At 48.5% G+C, this 24549-nt stretch overlaps 8 protein-coding genes across 9 annotated transcripts; 3 read left to right on the top strand and 5 right to left on the bottom strand.

Annotated features, from left to right (window-relative positions):
- Positions 1-8: 8 nt before the first annotated feature.
- Positions 9-504, bottom strand: Pmar_PMAR011532 (splicing factor, putative; the record flags this gene model as incomplete). Its single annotated transcript, XM_002773645.1, has 4 exons — positions 9-121; positions 171-249; positions 299-403; positions 451-504. 4 exons carry the CDS (start codon positions 502-504, stop codon positions 9-11), a joined length of 351 nt encoding a protein of 116 aa, XP_002773691.1.
- Positions 505-1243: 739 nt separating this feature from the next.
- On the bottom strand, positions 1244-1914 carry Pmar_PMAR011531 (conserved hypothetical protein; the record flags this gene model as incomplete). The annotated part of the gene is made up of 5 exons (XM_002773644.1): positions 1244-1356; positions 1406-1498; positions 1542-1616; positions 1669-1735; positions 1807-1914. The coding sequence occupies 5 exons, from the start codon at positions 1912-1914 to the stop codon at positions 1244-1246; spliced, it is 456 nt and encodes a 151-aa protein (XP_002773690.1).
- Positions 1915-2738: 824 nt separating this feature from the next.
- Pmar_PMAR011530 (hypothetical protein) lies at positions 2739-6613 on the bottom strand (the record flags this gene model as incomplete). Its single annotated transcript, XM_002773643.1, has 15 exons — positions 2739-2876; positions 3097-3178; positions 3230-3345; positions 3389-3506; positions 3558-3631; positions 3957-4009; positions 4807-4853; positions 5276-5326; positions 5375-5427; positions 5481-5553; positions 5607-5683; positions 6035-6137; positions 6184-6269; positions 6309-6432; positions 6477-6613. 15 exons carry the CDS (start codon positions 6611-6613, stop codon positions 2739-2741), a joined length of 1332 nt encoding a protein of 443 aa, XP_002773689.1.
- A 4537-nt stretch (positions 6614-11150) lies between these two features.
- On the bottom strand, positions 11151-11978 carry Pmar_PMAR011529 (hypothetical protein; the record flags this gene model as incomplete). Its single annotated transcript, XM_002773642.1, has 1 exon — positions 11151-11978. The coding sequence occupies one exon, from the start codon at positions 11976-11978 to the stop codon at positions 11151-11153; it is 828 nt and encodes a 275-aa protein (XP_002773688.1).
- A 3371-nt stretch (positions 11979-15349) lies between these two features.
- On the bottom strand, positions 15350-16948 carry Pmar_PMAR011528 (hypothetical protein; the record flags this gene model as incomplete). Its single annotated transcript, XM_002773641.1, has 1 exon — positions 15350-16948. The coding sequence occupies one exon, from the start codon at positions 16946-16948 to the stop codon at positions 15350-15352; it is 1599 nt and encodes a 532-aa protein (XP_002773687.1).
- A 2361-nt stretch (positions 16949-19309) lies between these two features.
- Positions 19310-20810, top strand: Pmar_PMAR011527 (conserved hypothetical protein). Its single transcript, XM_002773640.1, has 10 exons — positions 19310-19383; positions 19427-19513; positions 19556-19622; positions 19666-19792; positions 19842-19906; positions 19957-20068; positions 20114-20219; positions 20460-20511; positions 20556-20688; positions 20751-20810. The coding sequence occupies exons 1-10, from the start codon at positions 19324-19326 to the stop codon at positions 20806-20808; spliced, it is 867 nt and encodes a 288-aa protein (XP_002773686.1). The 5' UTR covers positions 19310-19323; the 3' UTR covers positions 20809-20810.
- A 569-nt stretch (positions 20811-21379) lies between these two features.
- Pmar_PMAR011526 (hypothetical protein) lies at positions 21380-21835 on the top strand (the record flags this gene model as incomplete). The annotated part of the gene is made up of 4 exons (XM_002773639.1): positions 21380-21454; positions 21499-21581; positions 21633-21691; positions 21732-21835. 4 exons carry the CDS (start codon positions 21380-21382, stop codon positions 21833-21835), a joined length of 321 nt encoding a protein of 106 aa, XP_002773685.1.
- An 802-nt stretch (positions 21836-22637) lies between these two features.
- Positions 22638-24424, top strand: Pmar_PMAR011525 (hypothetical protein). Of its 2 annotated transcripts, none has more exons than XM_002773638.1 (9): positions 22638-22692; positions 22735-22784; positions 22831-22942; positions 23445-23494; positions 23544-23575; positions 23622-23688; positions 23731-23825; positions 23871-24044; positions 24232-24424. In XM_002773638.1, the coding sequence occupies exons 1-8, from the start codon at positions 22654-22656 to the stop codon at positions 23918-23920; spliced, it is 495 nt and encodes a 164-aa protein (XP_002773684.1). In that variant the 5' UTR covers positions 22638-22653; the 3' UTR covers positions 23921-24044; positions 24232-24424. The 2 variants fall into 2 exon arrangements, with proteins under 2 accessions (XP_002773684.1, XP_002773683.1); XM_002773637.1 differs by having other exon boundaries at positions 23731-23896; positions 23941-24044.
- Positions 24425-24549: the final 125 nt, after the last annotated feature.

Below are 24549 nucleotides of genomic sequence, written 5' to 3'. Positions count from 1 at the left end.
AATATTATCTACTCGAGATTATGCTCTCGCTTTAGTCGCTCTATCTCCTCTTTCTGGCCCTGCGTATCCAGCTTCTTCTGGAGGCGTGTAGCGCTGTAGTAGAGACACACCAAGTACCGTCCTGAAGGACACACTGAACGAGCACTATAAGCCCCACCATGGTGCCTCACCCGCCACGTTGAAGCCACTGAGGTGATCTACTGCATTCTTCGCATCATAAATATCATCGTAGATAACGAATGCGGTTCCCTAGGATAACGACGATACAAACAATAACGTCGATTCTCAGAAATATCACCTTAGTGCCAGGAGCGTTTCCCTTCCGTATTTGCCGAATGGAACCGAACTTACCAAAAACATCATACAACTCATCCGGCTTTATTTTGTACGGAAGATTCCTCACCTGAGGTTGAAACTATAAGATACGGAATAGGCCCAAATGTGACCTACATATAATATCCTATTAACCTCAGGAGGCAGCCGTACTCGTCCACGCGAGGCCATAAGACTGAACGACCAACAACTACGCAAAAATACGTCCGTCAGCTTCCCAACACAAAACCTCTTACAATCGCTTTCACGATAGTCACGTTTTACCTACACGAACAAGGCAGTCCCCCAACCAGGGGAGAGGAAGCAGGAGGTCCATAGACCTTGAAGTGGCAGTACTAAAAGGATCAGCGACTAGTACTCGTCAACCCGCTGAAGACAACGTCATTAGCCGATCTCGAGTAGCAGGGCTAGTCGTCACTGGCGAGGACCAAGACCATCCGATGGTTAGAATGTGAGGACAGCAAAGTGAACAAACCAGTGATAGCAACAGCAACCGAACCCGCCGATACGACGTTGCTCAACCTATGCCGACCTCCCTGTCATTGGCAGACAACCGCTCCTTTACAACAGAGGGAACTAGTCGTAGTAGTAGAGGCATCGTGAAAGTGTCGCAGACGTAAAAGCAGGAGACCTCGATCGTCACCACAGCAGTAGTGCTAAAACGACCAGTGAGTCCTTCATGAGGAAACAACATGACCGTATATGTATTGGTATAAGGATTGAAGATAATGGTAACAACTATGGAGGAAAAGAGACAGTCGGGAGGTGAGGAACCTGCTGGGGACCACTCAGGATGATGATGATGATGATGATGCAAACAAACAAGAGTCGATACAGCACGGAGTGACAGTCAGCCGTACTAGGAACACCTGAACCAACACTCACATACAACGACACCTCTCAGCTTACCCTATGGCGTGTTAACTCCAGAAGATGCGAGTGGCGACATAGAGCTAGAGCCGTTCACACGAGCATCTCTACGTAGACCCGGGATGCTAGGACGGTCAGTCTCCTTCTTATCCTCTGAAATAATGACATCTCATCAACGACTCTCAAACGTATCAAAGCTCACCTTCTAGCTCCACCCACACCTCATCGTCGTTCTTTAGCTGCTCACAAATCTTGCCATTCATTTCCAAATACGTACCGCTCTCAAAACGAACTCCTAAACACATCCTAATGCACACACTTTGCATTCGAGAACTTACCTGAAGGAGTCCCCAGACGAATAGTGGAGCCGCGCTTGCTGTACACCGGGCAGTAACGAGCAATGCCCATATTCGCTGACATACAAAAATACATTCTGGAGAGTTCATGCTTGTCGCCTCGACTCACCCAGCCACCTCACGTGCTGACTACCGGTGCCACAACGAATGACGAAGCTCCTGTCACGAACGTGAACCTGAACTCACCCGACATAGGACAAATCACAGCAGCGAACTAACCAACCAGAAGCCTCATATTTTCTTCCACTTTCGTGGGGGAAGTCGTCCTTGGGCTCTCAGCAGGGGAGGAATCAACCGTGCTTGCAAGGGAACGGTTCAAAGTAGGAGTAGAGGCGATCTGCGGTGCTGCTGACATACTCAATGAGTAGTAGGAGTAGGGGGGAAATCAATCGGTATATTATCTGCTAACCCCAGTTGGGAATACCAGAAACACTACGCTGCGAACAACAACACTGGAAACTAATTACACTGAAAACGTCATTCACCGTAGTCTTCATTCACCGACATCATACTAACTCCCCCTTTACACCCATTAGCCTCGGGAAGCAACGGGAGAACGTCAGTAGCACGTCAAGTACTCTGTATGCCTTCCAGTCGCTGTAGACCCTCGTAATCCTGTGAAGCCACCACCAACACTGTGGACTAGGGATGAACCCTTCCACTACCTCGAGCATACTAGAAGCCGAGTTACAACCCGATCAACTCTTCGAACGTCTTAAGACAATTGTTGGTATGCCTCAAAAGGGCCGCATCAATTCGTCGATATGACAGCTTTAAAACACATCTGAATGGCGATAGCGGACGTTGGTAGCAGCAATAGGCACCATAGCTCTCCTGCTACAGTGTAAAACCACACCAGACACCTCAAGTGGAATAGCAGGACATGATCATGAGCAAGGTGAGTGAAATCGACATGGCTTGGTACACTTCGCGAAGGGAACACTGGAAACGTCGACTCGTTGAAGTGAGATCCGCAACTGATGGAAGACGACCATAAGAAGGAGGAATGAGAGCGTGAACATCAACCATTCTAAGCGCTTCGCTCCGCTGTTTCTTTACACCGATCACAACAACTTTGTAAGCGAGAGTTAATCTCGCTACGCCATTGTAATCGATATATTTAGCTCACTTTGAAACAAACACAAAAGAATAATCATGCGCACACATGTTGAGCGAACTTCACTCCTGAGACGTCTGATCGGCTTCACCGCCATCCTTATTATAGCGAAGGAGAGACAGACTGAGGACGCCTATGACGGCCATGTAGAGACCAACGATGATGTAGAGGATAGTTAGATGCATTAGAGCTATCGAACCCTGACAAGATTGCTTCAATCATCAGGTCGAGGCCTCGAGTCTGATAGAATCCAACGTTGATCAAAATTCGGGGAAAGCCCCATGAGATTTATCGCTGGAAAGGTTACTTCAGGATTGGTCGTAATCCTAGTAATCAACTACCCCAAGGGGCCAGAGCCGAAAGGCAAACAACAGATGCATTCTATTTTGATCTGTCGCCCCCCGTAGAGGACGGCCTTACCTGGAACAGATAGAACAAGCCACGTCCCCAAAGCTGGGTGAGAAAATAGGCGTACTCGTGTATTCTCTCCTGCACGCCGTACCTGCATGAAAGAGGTAGCAAGAGCGAAGTAAGGAGAGCTAAAATTAAGCACTTGTGGAGGTATTTGGGATCAGCTTCCAGTAGGCAAGTAATAACACCGAATAGGATTTGATACAGATTCAAGAGGTAGATGACCGGACGATGGAGGACCTCCGACGGCGAGAGGACCTAACCGCGCTGAAATACCACAGTGCTGAAACCAGTCCCTCACATTGAGAGCCCCAGTTGCGGTAACAGCTACACCGCCGAGGAAAGCGAGAACCCTGATACTATCAGGACCAGTATGGATGCGCTTGTTGATCACTTCTGCTGCAGCAGTGACACGCTCGCTGAGAACGACAGGTGTAATATAGTCGCGGATGCTTTATGAAGGTACCCACCTGGCCGCCCTGAAACCTCTCGTGGCCACTTCAGTGGCGAAAGAAGAGCCGATCAGAGGTTGGCTGACCTGCGCCTGAGAGCAACAACTCTGCAAACGTGTGTTGTTATTGTATTGAGAGACCTCGTCATCACTTGGAACTCTATGATGGGAAGAGCTCAGTGGCTTGGAAGCTGCCGCTATCATAGAGAGAGGTATAGGCGAGGATACAGTGTGTAGGTTCTCGCTCAATCTCGGCATATACGGACAGGTACAACTCCCCGATAAATCCGGTAAAGCTCTTGACAACACAACACATCACTCTGTACATGGGAATCGGACCGGCTCACAGTTTTCACTCAACACTCGCTCCCACAGTCCTTCATATACCTCCACAATGGCAATCAGTTGAAAACGTCACCTTTGAAACATCTCCGCCAGTTCGTCCTTGGAAGTCGATTCCATCAGAACGCGCTGAGCTGGAAGGACGAAACGGGACGATCATATTCGCATTTAGAACTTTCAAATTCGCCATAGATCATTTCAAATTTTCGGAGGTCCATTGGAAGTAGGAAGTTCAGCATGAATGCCTTAATACAGTCGATTCCTCCGGGTGGGGCAGCTATGCCACCAACCTAAGATATGCTGTGGGGTTAACCAATTTTCTTCTGGCGGGGCAGCTATGCCACCAATCTAAGATATTTGCAATTTTCTCCGGGCGGGGCAGATATGCCACCAACCTAAGATATTAGCAATTTCCTCCGGGTGGGGCAGCTATGCCACCAACCTAAGATATTAGTAATTTTCTCCGGGTGGGGCAGCTATGCCACCAACCTAAGATATTAGCAATTTTCTCCGGGTGGGGCAGCTATGCCACCAACCTAAAATATTAGCAATTTTCTCCGGGTGGGGCAGCTAAACGAGGCAGCTATGCCACCAACGTTAAGATATTAGCAATTTTCTCCGGGCGGGGCAGCTATGCCACCAACTTAAGTTATAAGCAATTTTCTCCGGGCGGCGCAGCCATGCCATCAACCTAAGATATTAGCAATTTTCTCCGGGTGGGGCAGCTATGCCACCAACCTAAGATATTAGCAATTTCCTTCGGGTGGGGTAGATATGCCACCAACCTAATATATTAGCAATTTTCTCCGGGCGGGGCAGCTATGCCACCAACCTAAGATATTAGCAATTTTCTCCGGGCGGGGCAGCTATGCCACCAACCTAAGATATGAGCAATTCTCTCCGGGTGGGGCAGCTATGCGACCAACCTAAGATAATAGCAATTTTCTCCGGGCGGGGCAGATACGCCGCCAACCTGAGATATTAGCAATTTTCTCCGGGCGGGGCAGCTATGCCACCAAACCAAGATACGCCGTACGACGATCAATTCTCTCCGGGTGGGTCGGCGCTGGAGAAGACACCAGTCGCCGCGTTCGTGCTAACACGACAGTATCCCCATGAGAGAATCATTCAGCCAAAAGTGCTGGAAGAACAGTAGTAATTCGGCCCATGTGACCCTGTAGTAGCAGAATGAGTGACAGGTAGTACTCTGCGCAAACCTGAAGAGAGAAGCTGGTTGGCACTAGAGCGAGCGAAGCTCACCATGACGACTGGTGGCGTGTCCAACTTCACCCCCGACACATTTATCATATTCAGCAGTCGCTTTGTGTGTACTGTCACAGACCTGATGGGCACTGCGATTCGCAGTCTGAGAATGGCAGCTCGAAAACTCCTTACAGAGGTCTCGTGGTCGAAGCGTTGTCCTCTTCCTCCTGAGACTCCTGCTGCCTGAACACAGGCGATGAGTGCGAGCTCTAGCACGAGGGTCGAGCCTACCTCCGTAAGACGGGAAGACTACAGTATGTAAGAGACATAGTGGTCAGAGGAGACTGATCAGATGGATCGACGTACCGAGTCAATGTAGCAATCGTCTACAGCTTACTGAGGCCGATACGGACACTTTCACAGTAGGTTCTCCTTCCGCACTGGCAGTAGGGCTAACCTCCAGAGTGAATCTACAAGGCACGTATGGTCCCAACTCCATCAACTGGTGCCCAACGATGATCACTTTTCGAGTTTATTGCCCATAGCGCGCTTCAATGTTTCGATGCTCCGCCTGCAGCCTTCCAAGTCGTCGAAGTTGAACTGAGATATGAATAGAAGACAACTCTGCGACGAGACCGCTCTCATGTGACCGAACAAAAGCTGCTACTGTACCTTCAGATCTGCTTCCTGTAAATGAGGTACTGCGATGGGGTTCCGTTGATTCTGACAAACACACGAAGCGCCACTAGTCGTGCCATTATGTTTCAAGTAGTGTTTAGCGATAGTTCAATATCAGCAGTGAACGTTGGTTATAAATATACGGGACTGATTAGTTAGTCAAAGGAGAAACTTGATCCTACGGCTGCTACATTCAAATTTCTTTCGAAAAAGCAAAGCGTCGTTACGAAAAGCAGAGGAGGCAATGGCAACTGATCAAGTATGTTCCCTTACCAACGTGATGGGGACATCGTAGAACGCTTTTACAAACGCTTGGCCGCCCACACTAGGGTCATAAGCCTGGGGAATGGTGTAGGTGAAAGCCAGGACGGCCAGCCTAGGGCACAGTCTCAGCTGATTGTCATCATACAGTAGGGGCTCACCCTGACTTATTCCGAAGGCGTATCTCGGTCGAGGTACTTGAGCCGAGTCCTTGCGCAGCAGCCAACAGATTCTCGAGGCTCGCGACCTACAGGGCGGATGCTACCCAGGAGAGATATTCCGTTACAAGGTCGATATAGTTCCCTTCTCGAAGGCTTTGGCAGTCGATGCTGTCAAAGATACACTCAACGGCCAAGTGAGCCCACGTTTCGGGAGACCCGTCGTCCAATGCAGAACAGCCAAGCGTGAACCTGTCAGCCCCATGCTGGAAAGAGAACAGCGTGAATCACCTCACTCAACGGGAGATATCTTTAGGTTCACCACGGTGAATCTCCTGTCCTTACTGCTCCCTCCGCGTGTCTTGGCGAGATGACCAATGACTTGTGATAGAGCCGATTGACCGGCCGGTGTCATTTTCCCCCTGAACTTCATGATGAACTGAGAATACCTTTTTTACTCTCAACCATGTCGAATTCGTGACCCCAAACTACCTTATCAACACAACCGCTTTTGATTGTACAGATCAGTCCAGCAACGAAGTTTGAGCAGAACAGGAGGGAAGATGCACAAGCTGCAGCGAACTCAATGTTCACCATGATATCCCACTCCCCGATGACATGCCTGCTGGACTGCACACAGGAATATCCTCTTCGCAAGACGACCGAGCAACCCCACGGCGGCCTCAATCATTCAGCGCAGTCATTAGCTTCCCAGATGAACTTAGAGAGGAGCGCGTTCATCAGCATCACTCCACGCATTGTGAACACCTTCAGACAGCTCATTTCGCTCCTATCAAGATTAATTCAACTGGGCGGGGCGGCTGTGCCATCACCCTAAGATATACCAAAATCAATCCCGCTGTAGATAGAAATGGCTAAGCTCGCGAGGGGCAGGTGTACCCTCTGGAAATTACTGTCGACTCCATGTGGCGAACTGCTACTAAATACACGCCAGCTTCTCCTAACCACAAGGTGTGTCACCTTGACATCACGAGATGACATATCTGGGAGCCGCATTACCAACAGCCAAAATGATCCCCGCAATTCATCGCAGTTAGAGTTCAAGAATTGGAGTTAATTTGGTTATGCCGGGGAGCAAGCTCTCTCGAGCTTCTCCCACACAATTCACTGTACCAAAACATATCTTGGAATGGTGGCATAGCCGCCCCACCCAGAGAACTCGATTGTACTGAGGCATATCTTGCGCTGTTGGCATAGCCGCCCCACCCAGAGAACTTGACTGTACTGAGGCATATCTTGCGCTGTTGGCATAGCCGCCCCACCCAGAGAACTTGATTTCACTGAGGCATATTCTAGGGAGGCGGTATAGCCACCCCACCCAGAGAACTTGACTGTACTGAAGTATATCTTGCCATGATGGCATAGCCGCCCCACCCAGAGAACTTGACTGTACTGAGGTAAATCTTGCCATGATGGCATAGCCGCCCCACCTAGCGGTGTGCTGGTTGATCCTGTCACCTGCGGTGCCAGTTGCTAGTCTACCTGCCACGCTGTGGCAGACTTGACGTCCTCGTCCGGCATCATCCTGCCTGACACATTCTGTTCGTGACCCACTAGTGCTATTAGTTTGGTGTTGAGCCAGTACCACTGGCTTGAGTGCGCACTGTTAGCCGTGCGCACTGGTCTGAGTTTTCCGATGTGGACTAGAGTGCTACTCTACTCTCTGATGCGCTCTCGCGCGTTACTTTGCATTGCTTTGAGGGGGTTCGAGTCTGCATGGTTGATTGGTCCGTGCACCCCACTGAAGTGGGGACCCCGCACGGACCCGTCGTAGTTCGAACCTGCGACCTTTAGGATGAGAGTCGGGCTGAATAACCACTAGAGTAATACCTCGCTTAAATAATTGTGTTTCGTCGAGGGTCGCCAGTCTCTAGTACCGTACACCGTGGTGGTTAGTTAAATCATAGTCGAAGACCTTGTGCTGCACATTATCACCAGTACTTAGTACGCGTATCAACTGTCAGAGGTCGGATATAGGTCAACCGCATGGCAGAGCATGGCACTTTCCATGAGACTGAACCAAATTTATACGGTCTATCGCTACTACGATGATACAAAAAAACGTGATTCCTCAGATTCGAACCTGGATCTCTCGAGTGACAACCCGTCACACTAACCATTATACCAAACTTACTATATATATTAAAAGTGTACGAGACGCCAGCCGAAAGTTGAGTGTTGCTTGGTAGCACTGAGCATGGACTTACAGCCTACCCAGAGCCCAGAGGGCATTGTCCTTCTCACCGATACACTACTGACCGCTGTGCCACCCTAGTCGCTGACCTACTCCGAGTGCTGAATCTTATTCCGCCATATAACCCCACCGGGATTCGAACCTGGATGTCTCGAGTGATAGCGCGCGCCCTTAACCTGCCAGACTAGAAGGACTGTTGAAGAGGAAGTTGCTTGTGCAACATGGTTCACATAGAATTGATGAAAACTAAAACGTGAATAACTTTTTATTGAGCCTATAAATCGAAAATCCGGCTTCACAGCGATGTTCAGCAGATCGAGATCTGTCGATTGGTGAAGGAATTTGTGGGATTTATAGGCTAGATCGCGAAATCGGCTCCGCAGTTACACATTTTTGATGGGAGCTCCTAAAGGTTAAAAAATAAACGCGCATATGGGGACCCCTCCCCCATGCGCGGCGGTCGATAAGGGCGGAGAGGCGCCATCCACCCAGAGAACTTGACTGTACTGAGGTATATCTTGCCATGATGGCATAGCCGCCCCACCCAGAGAACTTGACTGTACTGAGGTAAATCTTGCCATGATGGCATAGCCGCCCCACCCAGAGAACTTGACTGTACTGAGGTAAATCTTGCCATGATGGCATAGCCGCCCCACCCAGAGAACTTGACTGTACTGAGGTATATCTTGCCATGATGGCATAGCCGCCCCACCCAGAGAACTTGACTGTACTGAGGTATATCTTGCCATGATGGCATAGCCGCCCCGGTCTGAGAAATTGGCCTTACTGAGAATGAAGTAGGCGACGTCCCAAAGTTGCAATACTCTAATGGAGTAACTCCATACCTTACACGAAAATGAGGAGCTCATGCCTGTGATTCATCGAATTTCTTAGCGGAGCGATGTTGGTGTGACCGGTGTAATACAATCCGGCAATCGCAACTTTTTGCTAATATTGCGGATTTGCCAAATGCTATAATTTCTGACAGTCTCACTTTTTTGCTCTTTTGTATGTGCTGCTTTCTCAGTTACAAAGTAGCAACCACATTTACAACCTAGCAATTTCTGGTATAGGTTTTAGCAACCAAATGTTGAAATTAGCAAATCCAAAAGTGTTTTCCAGCAAGTCGCTCTTTTTTGCTCTTTTTTTGCTGCATTGTATATTTCCCCGGAGTGTTTTACACGCTGGCACTTTTGCCCAAGTGTGCTTCGCCCGCACGTTTTCGTTATTTTGGCAAGTTTTGCTCATTTGCTGTTTAATATGTTTTGCGTTGTAATTATGTAGTCTGGCACCTTTTAAGGTTTGCTATTGTGTGATGTTCCTGCATGAAATATACAAATTGGCAGTTGCCGGTATGTGACAACGCTGCGCTACTTTTCTGTTTCGGCTATTTGCTCTCTTGTAACTTACGCCCTGCGAGAATATATACTAGCGTTTTGCTCATTCGCTCAAACTCCGTCTCTGTTAGCGTTATTAGCAAACTTGCCCTTTTGCATTATTTGTACAAGTAATATACAATCGAGCAAACATAGTTATGGGATAGAATTTCTCGTTCGATTACGGTATTGCGTCTTATATCCATTTTGGTGCATGTTCATGCCCTGTGCACTTACTAAGTATCTATCAGAGGTGTCACACCTCGTGTCTCACTTCAAGTGAGTCACTTAGTATCGGGTCAAAGCGTGATAGCACTCTAGTGAGATATATCATTCACTCCGAAGACAGCGCGAGTTATGATCAATGCTGAATACCAAACACATGATTGCTCTTGCACGTCGCGATTGAATTAGATGAGATAACAGTTAAATTGAGTCACGTCATGCCGTTCGCAGTTGATGGAGGTTCTGTGATGGGAGTTTTGGCAATATGTCACGGACGAGGGTGGATCTCACAAACCCATGTGGGAAGCAGTCCACGTCCGTGACGCATTCAGTGCCCGGGATAAAACACGGCTATACCAATCAGCCACCGTGCAGATCCCGGGTGAATGCCCCCCATCTCAGATAGAAAAAAAAATATAAACACCGTCACACCCAAGATAGCTCGTCTGATGACTAACTAAGAGTGCTTGAGGGTTTCCAACAGGAAGTCTCAAGCACTCTGGGGGAACTTTCTCTGTACTTGGGTGTGTGGTCCGAAGGTGATCAGACTGGATCACTGATTTAGCAACGACTTGACGTCTTGCTTTTCTTTTGAAATTCCGTCATCTGTCTTTCGGCTATCCGTGAACTTGCTCTCTTGGGAGACCTTCACTCCCATCTTCGAGTATCCTCTCTCTTTTTGCATCGTATCAGTTGTGTCTCGTGGTTTGGTACGATTGTACGTATTGACGACTCAACAATACCCACAAGTTAAACCCTCAAGTAGGCATTTCCTAAGTATTACGGGCAACTTTGACATTCTGCACGAGAAACATTTGCTCATGGGCAGTGGCACTCATCGGAGCGTCTTCGTGGAGCTATTGTTATGGACTTTGCAGAGGTGTCGAAGGATTGTACAGGGGAAACTCAACACGGACAGAATTACTAAATATGAACTCTACAGCCCCCCGCACACAATATTCACTCCCGGTGTGGGGTTGCGATGAGGACGACGGCGCCGACATTGGCTAACGCGAGGCAGAGGAGAAGAAGGGAAACTTGAGCCAAGATGGCTACGGTTAGTGACAAATGAACTATAGCTACCTCGAAGTAATCATGCTCTAAGTTCCGCTATGTGGCTGCGTACTACTAGAGAAAGCGCACGCCCTAAACCCTTACAGCTTTCTCCCCCTTCGTGAGCGGCCATAACGTGAGGTACTCCCCTGGATAGCCTCTAAAAAATGCCGCTCATGATCCCTCTTAGATCTTCTCGGAGTTGTAGTAGCAGTACCATTCTGGGATTCTGTGGTCCCGTCAATAAGTAAAGGATAAGACATATGATCTTCTCCCCCTTCATGGGGTGTATTATCAAGAACCTTGGAGTCAGGGTTCCCCTCATCGTGAGCTAATGGCTCTTCATCGCTGAAACCTGAGGCTCCGGTAGGGTGATCTTCCTCCACATGGGGATCATCCTCATCATAAGTAAAGAATCGGCGCAGATTTCTTGCGTGAACGATCATCGGCGCCCCACCATCGACCGGCTTGACAGAATAACATTGTTTACCTTTAGCACCAATAATTTTATACTTCTCATCTCGAACATATTGACCCAACTTGGGGTTCCGGTCTTTGGTAATAAGAACAATATCTCCAGCCTCCAATGGCTGAGTACCAGTGCTCTTCTTGCTGCTCTCCACTGCAGCGTGTTGTCTCCTATCCAACCAGAATTCTCGGAAAATTCCAAGCATATGATCACGTCTCTTGATACGGCGACGGCAATCAGCTATCACCTGAGCGTTGTGCAGCGGATCCGAGGGAAGGAATTTCGGACGCAATCGTTCCCACTCTTCGGCTGCATTATCATCAGCGGTCAAGAGGCGAGCAATCGGTAGCTTAGACGAGTACCCATAGACCAACTCGAAAGGAGACGGAGCACCATCCTTTGGGGTAGAATTGTTAATACGATTAGCAGCAATACATAGCATAAGTTCCCAATCTGGCATCTTGGCATTTTGTAGCATAGAGCGTAGGCAGCGTCCTAGTACTTTGTGCTTCACCTCATAGAATCCTCCAAGGTGAGGACTCCTGCTTGGCAGGACTTCATGTCGCACAGCATTCATCAATAATAGTGACGAGAATCCCGGATGGCGACAGAACTGACTTCCCTGATCTGTTATGATCAGATCCGTCACATTTCCCCATTGCCACACGATAACCTTCTCGACTTCCGTCACAACAGTACTGCCTCGACAATCAGGTATTAATCGAAAGCAGGTGAAGCCAGTATAGCGGCATACAAAGGTGACCACGTACCAAGGTGGCTCCGTTTTTGCCGTAGCTGCCATCCCTACTCTTGGAGATCGCATAGGACCATATAGATCGATCCCCACGGTCCGAAATAGACCGGAAGGAACACCAATGCCTCCCGTTTCTTCTGCAATATCCGATGGTCTTACCACCGAGCGTTGGCATGGTTCGCAAGCATTGATAGTCTGCTTGATGATCTTCTTCATTCCCGGACACCATGCCACTTCAGCGATCTTGTGTGATACCTCATAGAATGCTGCATGCGCTGCTTGATGGTGTGCAGCCTCAGCAATCTCTGACATAAGGTGCCTCGGCACTACAACTTGGGTCAAGACTTTTCGCCCTTCTCCACTCTTGAGGAGAATCCAACGACATAACAGATTTTCCTTGTTGAGGAATAATCGGTAGACGAATCCAGTCGCTTTCTCTCCTAGCGACGGGTCAGAATTGAGTGCCTCTCTGGCACGATTCGTTTCAGCATCACGCACTTGTTCGTAACGTAGCCACTGCAATCGTGAACCATTGCAGTTGTCCGGCGACTTGTCATCAGCTGCAGCACTTTGTCCTGCTGTGGACCTCCATGCGCCAAATATTTGTTGTAACCCCACGAATCTCCTATAACTGGGTACAATAAAGCATGACCACCCAAGAAGGTCATTCCCGATACCATATTCGCAAGCACCTAAGTTCTGCGATGACTCTACCGTGACTCCATTACCCGAGTCACTAGACGTCTCGCCTGTAGGCTCTACCGCGATTGGGGCGATCATTTCCCCCTCTGGTCTTTCCACGGGAATACATATGGTCGTTTCCGGAGCTCGTGATAACATATCCGCATGAATATTTTTTGCTGCTATAACGTGACATATTTCTAGTCGTATAGACCGGCGTCGCCAATCGAAATTCAAATCAATAATCATATTCCGGAGTCGCAGAATAGCTTGCTTCTCCAATGCCTTGCTCCCAGATGTCAAGGCCCACGGGTCACTTTGTTTCTGTGTGACACGTGAATCAGTGCTCACTCTGATTGATTTCAGATGTGGCATCAATACCAATAGAGTATCCAATCGTCGAAGACACATTGCCAATCCATACAATTCTTTACGATTGCAATGCCATACATCTTGCTTCTTATTGAAGCCCTTCGCCTCGGAATACACTATCGTTGATGGATTGTAGATATTATCAGTCCCATCCACCAGACCACGATCCACCACCACGAATCCATAACCCACTTTAGACGCATCAGTGCGTACTTCAATATCGGTGATGCTTCCATATACTTTCAGATTCTCATCTTCTGCAGAGCTCGCCTTCCAATAGAACTTCGCGCAGTCGAAGTGCTTTGACAAGAGATTGCATACCTGGGAATCCTGGCAAGGACTATCCCAGTCTGCCCATCCACCACTCAAACGTCGGAGAGTGTCAGCATGAGCTCTCGCCAAGGTCTCACAGAATCCACCTGTCAGTGCTAGGAATACTCCAGCTGCACTGAAGATCTGCCTTTTGGTATATGGATGATGCAACTCCCTTTCTACAACTGGTCTCTTCATCGTCAGCTTAAGGATATCTGCATCAAAAGACCAATATGCACCAAGCCATCGAATGGGAGAGTCTGCTGACCAGAGGGCACGCTTCTCACTACTGCAATTGAAGCCACAACGGGACCATAAGCAATCGTAAAGTGATTCTGTAAAGGCGATTTCGTCAGAAGAACCAACAAAAAGATAATCATCCATAACGAGAATAATGCGAGCCATACCACGACAAGCCATCTCGGATCTGTCGGCATCACATTGAAGCCAGCTAGTCACTAGCTGGGCGCACTTATTTATAATAGTCTGTGAAAAGTAAAGTCCTATCGGGCCCGATGTCAGCCCGAAACAAAGACATTTCGACGTATAATAATCATCGCCGACCCGAATAGCTAACGGTAAGACTCGCCCGTCCGTGAATTGTGGAGCTACTCGAATACTATAGAACGCTTTTTGTAAATCAAACTGCTTTATCATCAAACGTGATTTATCATCAGACAGGAAGGATCTCAACAACTGCACACTCGTCTGAGTTGATGTCGGACTCGATGAACATCTTGGACTGGCACGATTGCATCTTCGCAGATCCAAGCAAGGACGCACCTTCGTCGACTTCTCCGGTTGAAGCACCGGGAATGCTGAACCCGCCATGGTGGAGAGCCCCTGCGAGAGAACTTCCTCGCGAGACGACGGGATCCACCAGCCTTTCTCGACATAATTCGAGATCTCTTTCTGCCACTCACTATACTGCGTAGAGGTCAAATTGTTTATCAATCGAGTACTATCCCACGGCAGCTGCTGCGCCTCATTATCGGCTGTGATATCCCAGCCAATCTCAACTTGAAATCGCTGTACTGGATTATCGCATAATTTCGTATTGCCAATCTCGTCGCTGGATAATTCTTTCAAACGACCGCGATACCCGTCGTTAATCTCAATGAAGCCAGCACGAGAAATTTCTGAAAGAGCAGCGTCGACATAGCACTTCAATCGCTCCTTATCGGAGATACCCTCAGCTAATGGAGGCTTCTTCGCATTGCTGAGTATCTCGTCGATAGATTTCTCCACCCATGATAGTTGAGACGAACCACCGATAGCATCATAGTCATTGGGGAACGGATGCGAGGATTCTATCACAGAAGGCTCTTCAATAACTTGATCGATGTGTACATAAATTGCATCAATCTTCTCTTCTTCTACTACCGATCTCATTTCTGACCGTTGATCAGATGCCTGCTCATACACATTTCGCAATTGTTCGTTTTCAGCCGAATCCCCTGCGAACTTCAAAGTAATATTGAAGCAGCACATAGCCGATCGCCCTAGTAGAATCCCTCGGTTCGATCCCTTCACCACGATAAAAGGTAAATAGAACCACTCACCAGTCTTCCTCTCCAATTGCACTGGAACGATAACTTCCTGATGAGATACTTCTTCTGCTGCACCAGCATACGATAATTTCACGGGTGTCTTCAACTCTCTCAAACACGCATCATTCGATGCAATCAGCTGGGACGCTACTGCGTCTGCCATCAGTGATGACGCCGCACCACTATCAAGTAGCACATCTGCCTCGCGTTAGCCAATGTCGGCGCCGTCGTCCTCATCGCAGCATGCCGGCCGAACTTACATAATAGCTTCGGAACTCGATCATCGGCTCCAATCGCATACACTCCTCGAACTTCTCCCACGAATACTTCTACGCTCCCAGTTGGTTGTGCTGGTCTCCCAGGAGACCCAGGGCCCTTGGGTTTCTGGGCTTCGCCAGCAACACCAGAAGTCGATACAGTAGAAGGACTTCGCCCACTATTGCGTGAGAGATCAGGACAATTCCTCTTGAAATGGCCGGCCTTCCCACAATTATAGCAATGGATGTTCGATAGATTGGCCGATATCGCATTCCCTTTACCGAATGGTCGATCAACATTCTCCTGTCGACCACCGTCACGAGCTTGCGGTTTCCCATTCTCTGGAAATCGTGGCCGTGCTCCACCACCCTTCCGTCCGATCACAGTATCCCGACCTTGCTGATACTCCGAATCGAAAAATTCTGCCGAATCCACAATGGATTCTAATTTCTTCTCGTAAATTTTTGGACCGTAACGACTCTTTATTTTAGCGAGAAGTCCCGGCGGAATACCATCGAGAAATCGCTGCCGCAACTCGCCCTCACTTACGTTGCACTTCCCTGGCAGTGCTACTGCCATGCTCTTAAGCCGTGACATAAACGATACCACCGACTCGTTGCTCTGCTTCTTGGCCTGCTGGAACTGCTGCCTTGCCCGACCGTGTGACCAAACGGATCCATACTCCTCCTGTAGTCGCTGTAAAAGATAATCCAATGGCTCGATGCCTTCGGGTATCTCCTTGGTCAAGCACGTATGGGCGTAGGTACGTTCAGCACCACAGAGGTTCCGCAAGGCGTAATAACACGCACGGCGACCCTTCAGAGCATATGAGGAACATGCCAGACGAATACGATACTGCCAGGTATCATACGATACAACACCCAGTTTTGCCAGACCCCATTCGCCACCATCAACCAATGGTAAATCTTTTATATTGACACGATCGTCACTCTTTTCCTGGGCGCTCGAAACATTCACCGTCGAAGGCGCGATGCTCATCGCCGACTGTGAACGTTCATTGCAAGTAGCCAATACTTTGATAAACCCATCGAATAGGATAGCCGCTTCGTCTATCGTCGTCAGCTTCAATATGGTTTTGATTATACGAGTAGATAAGACTCCCGCCAATTCCCTAGCGCCATCAGCATAATCCAATCCTGCATCATCCACACAGAAAAGTATTTCCCCGTAGATAAGGGGGAATATGCGATCAATTTCATCTTTGATCAACTCAGCTGCACCAGGGGCTCTAATAATCTCGTTCCAATTCTCTGGAACATGACCACCGTAATACTGTGCCAACAGAGTAGCCCCCTTCCGTATAACAGTACCGATACGAGATTTGTTGACTCCCGGCCCTTCTAGAATCTGGTCCACAACCCCGTGGACTACCGGGATTACCTCCTCTACCGTTGGCCTCTCCGGTGCGGTTGCAGACATCGCAGAGTCCCACCGAGATCGCCATGTGATGTGGGGTTGCGATGAGGACGACGGCGCCGACATTGGCTAACGCGAGGCAGAGGAGAAGAAGGGAAACTTGAGCCAAGATGGCTACGGTTAGTGACAAATGAACTATAGCTACCTCGAAGTAATCATGCTCTAAGTTCCGCTATGTGGCTGCGTACTACTAGAGAAAGCGCACGCCCTAAACCCTTACACCGGGCACCACTAGAGGGCCTTCAAAGAGATACTATTAAGGGTTACAAGAGAACCATATTGAGAAACGTCCAAATCTTTCTCTACCAATCACCGAGACAGCTACTTGTAGCAACTACAACAGCTGAGCACCACTGAGGTGCCTACCTTACTGCGAGTGCGTGCATGGTCGCTAGTCTCCAGTGATGGGAGAAACTACTTCGATTCCTCACGCTCGTCCTCTTTCGACCGCTTCTGCTGCAATTCTTTTGCCGCGTGGATCTCATACTCCTCCACCAATAAAATAGCATTGTTGTTAGGCGAGTTCTTTCGCACTATCTCCTCACATCTGGTACCTCGGGAGAACTTATTCAGCGCCGGGTAGATGCGGAGTGCTAACTTAGCACTGCTAAGCCAGCCTGCCTCTTTCCTCGATAATTTCGATGTTCGCGAGGGGCGTCTTTCTGCAATGACCAGTATTTGCTCAGACTACCGAAGAGCATATTGGTTCGCATGCAATAGGCCTCGTAGGGATCAGGATGCGTGTATGAAAGTCACGGCATCTCGCATGGGCACCACTGGGGTGCCTGCAATACAGCACTGCACTGCAGATGTGTGATCCATGTTGATCCAAATAAGTGACCTCGGATCACTCAGTACGAGTGATTCCGCCCAATACGAACTACCATGTAAACACAAATCCTCTCCCTCGTCCTTCTGTGACCACGTGCGAACTGCAATGATGTGGAAAATATGAAAATCCAACGAGCCCTTAACGAATGTCAGTCTTCACGAACGACCTACTACCACTTACAATAGTCCATCCATCATTCTCCCAGTGCTGCAACTATACTTATCTATATCGACAGAACCAAAGAACTTTGCAAAATAGTCACCACTCAGTGACCAAACTATAATGCAATGATCAACACAATCACTAACAACCCACCAAGGTTCGAATCTCGCGTGCGAAATTTCAGTTTCTTCTTCCGATTATAAAACAGCAAAAATTTGCTCCATTGCGGGGTTGCCCATTCGTAAAGCGGCAAATTAAGTAGCAATTTGCTCAATAGTAGAAGAAGCAATTTATCGGTTTGCCCCTTTTTTGAGCAATATTGCTCAATTTTGTTACATAGTAGCACTTCACATAGCAGCAACTTTTATATATTGTAGCAAATTCCTGTAATATAAACAAGCAAACGATATTCATTCGAGCAGTTTCTGTTATACAAAACGGCAAATTTGCGTATTTGTAAAGTTAATTTTGCTACTTTGCTCCTTTGTATATCAGTCATAGCGTTTTTACACACTGGCACAACAGCAAAAGCCGCAGGAAATATACATTCCAGCTAATTGGCACTTTTTTGCTATTTGCTCCTTTGCTATTTTGTAAATGAGCCGTGTGACCTACATATCAAAAGTCCGGACGTCGAATTTGACGTCGTTGGGCCGTTCAGAGCGGGGTGACTGGCGCTCTCCCTCCCTTTTTCTGTTGACCGGATAGAGTTGATAAACGTTTCACTTATGGTTCGTACAATCTACCATGTCACACGTGTATAATTTAGTCTCCACTCAAAAAAGAGCGGGTTAATCCTACGACTCGTGAAAAAAATTGAGAATCGGCAACTCGTGCATGCACGATGAGTGTAGGATTGTGCACGCAGACGCAACCTGGGAAATATTGCGCCATAAGAAAACTTGGCATTATAATGAAGTATCAGTGCGAGGTAGGATAGAGCTGTGAGGGCTAGCTGCGGTTATATCATACAACCCGTATGGGTACGTCGAAGACATCACGACTGCGATTAGAAGTAGTAGAGCGCGTAGTCAAGAAGTCTGGGCATGCGTGCTGAAAATAATCGACACAATACTATTGTGACAATAGTCTAGGGATAGGATGTAGTAACCATCACTCTTGTCCGCATTAACATTGTTGACTGAAAAATCCGTGAATATCAACCTCTTATACGGATAGTTCATGAGGGAAGGAGTCCTTCCGAAAGACCATTCAGTTGCTCGGGATGTTCTAGACACCGTAACTCGTCGTTGGCATAGTTTGTTTCAAAGCAGGCTATTGTCTATCGTAGCTAGCGATTCAAACAGTGATGTTGTGATGCACGACTCTTGTGATAGAGTCACGTCCACATACTGCCTTCACGGCCTTGTGGATAAGCCCTCGAGAAACTTTCATCACACGTAGACCAGAGAAGTGTAGTTACTCGTACAATCAAGTTTATACTCTCATGAATACTTACGCCTACGAAACACTAAGGGTCGAGCTGAAAGGCAGCGCCGATGCTCATGTGAGTTGGTGCACTCTATCACGCGGTTGGATACTGTGAGCAGGTCTTACACGTAGCTCTCAACAGACCTGATCGTATCAACGCGTTCAACATGCAAATGTGGAAAGACATCAAGGCCTGCTTTACACAAGTAGCTGATCGCCTCTGAGCTGATATCTTACATCATTCGTAGATCAATGAAGACGACCGAGTGCGATGCGTCCTACTCACTGGAAATGGTCCAAAAGGGTTAACCGCCGGTAAGTGCAGGTGTGCTCTCAACGCGCCTTCAAGACGACTCAGGTCTTGACTTGAATGACCCCGATCTGGCTTCCAAGTTCGCTGCCTTCCCCGACCCCAACGATCCCGACTCACCAGACTTCCCTCGACTCGCTCTTAAGACCGGCAATCTCATCCTCTCCTTACAGGAGTGAGCACTAGCCGTTGATGAGACGACGCTGTGTAGCCGTGACTGTTAGTTGCCTCGCTTCTGTTCGTCGATGCCGCGTTCCAGTCGTTGCTGTGGCCCACGGCATCACCTATGGTACCCCGACTAGTCACAGCGCCCCTCAGGACGATACGTTTTGGTCTCAGGAGCTGGTATAGACCTACTCAGCCAAGTGGACATACGCATTGCCGCTCCAGATGTGCGTTTCAGCATCCGAGAAGTCCTTGTGGGCATGGCTGCGGACGTTGGCACACTCCAGTAAGGCGTCATCATCACCTTGTGTTGGCACTTACTTGTCTGCAGGTTCTTTCCACTCATCTGTGGTAACGACTCGATCGTGAGAGAGCTTTGTTACACTGGACGTGACTTTGGTGCTGAGGAGGCCAAAGACCTTGGCTTCGTCTCGAAGGTATATTCCGCATCCTCATCCATGATGGCATGCTCGGGTGAATAACTGCCTTTGAATGGCATTCTAAGGGTGCCCGAGTTGCATCCCTAGAACCGTGTGCTTGGCCACTGAGCTTGCTAACTAAGCAGTCTTAGAATACTACACACCTCCAAGATGGATCACGGCGCATCGTGCATCGCATCATATTCTTTGCGTTATGTTTGTATCGCTAGTGTATGGCAACTGATGATGGTATCTCAGGTTGAGCAGGATGCCTTCTCCGCAGGCCTAAGGCTATGCGAAGATATTGCTAGTATGAACTCATACCACTCTCCGGTGGAATCATTGACCTTCCAGGTAACTCACCAATAGCAGTGGTCGGGACCAAGCACGTCCTTGAGTACGGTCGAGAGCTCCAAACGGCGATGCAGTTGAAACACAATGCTGTGTGGAATCAGGCTATGATTCTGGCGGCTAGGGATATGACGACGTGAGCTATCCTGCTGCTGGGCCTATTCCGTATCTTGTGATATCTACCATGGATACCCTCAGGAACATCGCCCATACGATGTCGAGGAAGCCTGGGAAGCCGCGATTCAGCAAGTTATAGTTTTTAATCACATTCTTTCGTGTACTTTTGCTTGAGTGATGATCTCTCTCGTTATGAGTTTCGAATGAGTGGGAAGCGTCACGACGCAACGCTGGCAGCTTGAACTACCTCATGGTTGCATGACGCGTTTATCATTAGTGTCTCCGATAGGCTCTAAAGGGTCCGTACCATCGTAATCGATGTCGGCAAAATGACTTATACTCGCGCCATGCCTCTTTCCGGGGTGTCCATCACGATCAAAAAGTGCTTTCGAGTGCTCCTATAGAGACTCCACCTTCCATTGAAATGATGACCTCCACAAGAGAGCAACTAAGTCGGTAACACTCTTGAGCTGGTGAAGTTATCGGCTTACTTGACCGCTTCACTATATAGAGAGATATACAGGAAATGTTTGCTCATCTGCCGAATCACCATCAAAGAGAGTCGTTTGACAGTTCCTTGCTTCCTCACAGTGCATGAGACCAGCAGGTCTACCAAGCGATCACAGCTCCAGGAGGGAAGTAGCCGGCTGTGGTCGCCTCACTATAAGGACATCGAATAGGTACCCCCAGAGGCTCGCCCTGTGCGTGCGATGTCCGCTCTGAGCCAAGAAACGTGTGGTGCCCTCGAGGAGCTCGATCGTCAACTCGCGGATATCGAGGCTGAGGTATGCACCTTCTGCCGCTGGCCGTCCTCACTGAAGTGCTTCAGGTACGTCAGGTGGAGGGCGAACTGGATTCGGGTTGCCTCACCCCCGAGAGAGCTCAGCATGTCCTGGCACAGGTTGAGGCTAGGTAACGCTGCACGCATACACATGGAAGATTCAACAAGCTCCATTATGTCAGACTCGATAAGTTGCAGTTCAGAGGGATCGACGAGATAGAGACCGGCAATCTCCACTCAGGTTTGACCTCTTCTCCGCTGCTGAGTTGACTTCTGTTTAGGAAAGGAGACCGCAAAGTACGCCCGTAAGGAGTTGGTGAGGAGAGCCGAGCAGCTTAGTCAGAAAATCGAGTCCATATTCCGACACTTGCATGCTGCTGCTTGAAGCCTGTCATTCGACTGTTGCGTCTCTCCTTTAGCCGTCTTGTCGTTCAACATCCCCACGTTGCCATAGACGACTCTCAGCCTCACGAGGGGTATTTTATCTTCTCAATGCGATCAGTTGCGCGTGCGTGCAGGATAATGGCAACCCTTCCTGACTGTCTACCCAAGAAAGCTGACATTGAACTCACCCCAGAGGGGCTATAGGAGACTCTCGAGGACTGCGGTGACCAAGAGACGTAACGATACATCGCTACTTCATCACACCCACATCCTTTTCTCCTCGCCTTGTGCATGCGTGCAAACTAGCCACAAGCACAGTAATAGTGTATGGAACATCCGAAAATGTAGCAGTATGTCTCGACGAATCGCGCCACAGCGGCTTCTACTAGGAGTCTCCTTCACAGAGACCAAGAGCCCAACGACGGCGAGGCCATGCTTGACTTTGGTGCCCTTCCGACATCATCATGGCCGCTGCTATCTGCCGAGAGGCCTCTGGTCTGGCACCATCGTCAGAGGTCTGTCGTTGACCTATCCTTAATGGCAGTCCTGAAGGCAATGCATTCAAGGCACTTAAGCGTTGAGGCTATTCTTCCGAGTTTTATGTTTCCTTTCGCGATGAAGGCCTCATCTCGCAGTATTTTCGGCGAACCGGACGATTCATTGATTCTCAAAAGTATAATAGGCGATTCGGTTCTTGCCCTTCGACTCCTCCTCAACCCATTAAACATTAAAGTGAAAGGTTCTCTGTGATATTAGCGTACTTGCGTTACTAAAGTTTTAATCAGGATGCCTGAGTCATTATCAGGATACTCACGTTGAATGTCCTTAGTTGACACCGGTGGGGTTCAACTGGAAGAGGTAGGCTGTCATTCGGCATTGACGCTAGTGCTTGGGAGTCAGATAAGCAACGAGGGAGTCACAGAAGAAACCGATCCTATGAAGAATACACCGTACCACTCCATCTTCGACTCGTAATCGCTCCACGTACTGGCTCAGGTCAATCGGTGAACAACCGACTGACGAACCCTCGGTCGAGACCGTCGCGACTAACTGTGCTAAGGCTTTGGCCTCCTTGAAGGGGAGGAGGGAAGGTCAACGTCTGGAAAAGGTAGGGAATCGACGGACTATCGTATGGCACTCTCATCGGGAATCCAACGTGGCGTGCCAACTGGATATGTAAATATGGAGAATGTGGGTTTCATATTTCATATACCGTCCATGTGAATCGCTTCAGAGCATATACCTGGGCGTAGCTGCTCATTTCGGAGCTGCTGCTGAGTTCGCGGCCATACTCCTATACTGGCTATCTGCCTGGTGAAAAGGAGTGCTGCTCGGGAAAAAATATATTTCCGATATTAATTATAGTGAAAATTTTATGGCTATCATATTCTCGAAAATTTACCTTCATCACATGTCCATAACAATGTTTACATTGTCTATGCGATATAGTTTCTTATCATTAGTCTCGATAAATAACGCAGATTTTCTACATATCCATTTCGAATCGACACGTCGTCGAAAGATGTGAATTCTCTCATGGGAAGAGCCCGTTCCATGAGGCTCACAGAACAATAACTATTTTATGGTCTGTAGAAGTCGACTGTGTTCAGGAAGCACGGCCGACTCTGATTGAGAGAGAGTCGAAGCTGCAAGATTCAGGGTGAGCAAATCCCAGTCTGTTTTGCGGGATCGACCTCCTTTCCCTGTAGGAATGAAGACAACACGAAGAATGTCACCGATAGTAAAAGTATTGGATCCTTAAAGCGCAGTACGTTGGGCTCTCTCAGACACGCGGACGAGAAGCTCAAGTTCATCCCTCGATTCTGCCCATGGTGTGTGGACGCCGCGGCACAGGTAGCAAACCTTCCGCTGGCGTCAGGCTAGTACTGGGTTCAGTCCTGAAGAGGTTAGAAGGATGCAGAGTGTACTCCAACAGCAATGGCATCTTCTATGGATGGTAGACTCTATGAACCAACACCAGGTGGCTGCAAGTAGAGGCACAGCGCTATCATCCTCATCATCAGAGCTTTCGACAGGAGAAGTACAGTCGTCAGCGACTAACGTAATCAAGATAACTCGAGTTTAATGTGAATCAATCAGCATTAGGGCCCGATACATGGAGCCGAGGGAGAGGCCAAGGTCGATACCATGGATTACGCTCTGGCCCTAGCTACTGCTGCGCCGGAATATGCAGCTGCTGTCGCCAACTGGTGAGTACGTCTCGTCCTCTCGTAGTGTATCCAACCGCCTACATTCTCGTGAGCGCGTCCCACTTGCCATTTCGGAGCATCTATACTCTAGCAGACTATTGAAGATCTCGACTTCATAGTCTACGATTGTGTGGAAGAGTATTTATCCTATCGTCGTAAAAAGTCGATTGAGATGATATGTTTCCAGGTGGTCGGAGTTAAGTCCTCGGTGGAAGAAGGAGATATACGATTGGCCGCCCTCAACTCTATAAGAGATGCTTCCGCATCGTTCTAGTGATGAGGTGACTCACTTGGTTGAAGTCACCAGCTGTATGTGATCGTTATTACTTCTGTTCATCCTCCTCATTTGCCATAGACTGGATATAATAACAACACTAGTGGCCCTTGGTGCAGTTGAGTTACTCCAGTACAGTGGGTCAGCAGCTGGAGGGGAGGGGATGCTTTAACGTTAGTACTGTAGAACGAGCCATCCCCACCAGTAGATTTCAACAGGTGATGGGGAGTT

Source organism: Perkinsus marinus (assembly GCF_000006405.1).
Source record: "Perkinsus marinus ATCC 50983 genomic scaffold scf_1104296958712, whole genome shotgun sequence".
NCBI classification, from domain to species: Eukaryota; Perkinsozoa; order Perkinsida; family Perkinsidae; genus Perkinsus; species Perkinsus marinus.
This window is presented reverse-complemented; position numbering and strand designations above follow the sequence as displayed.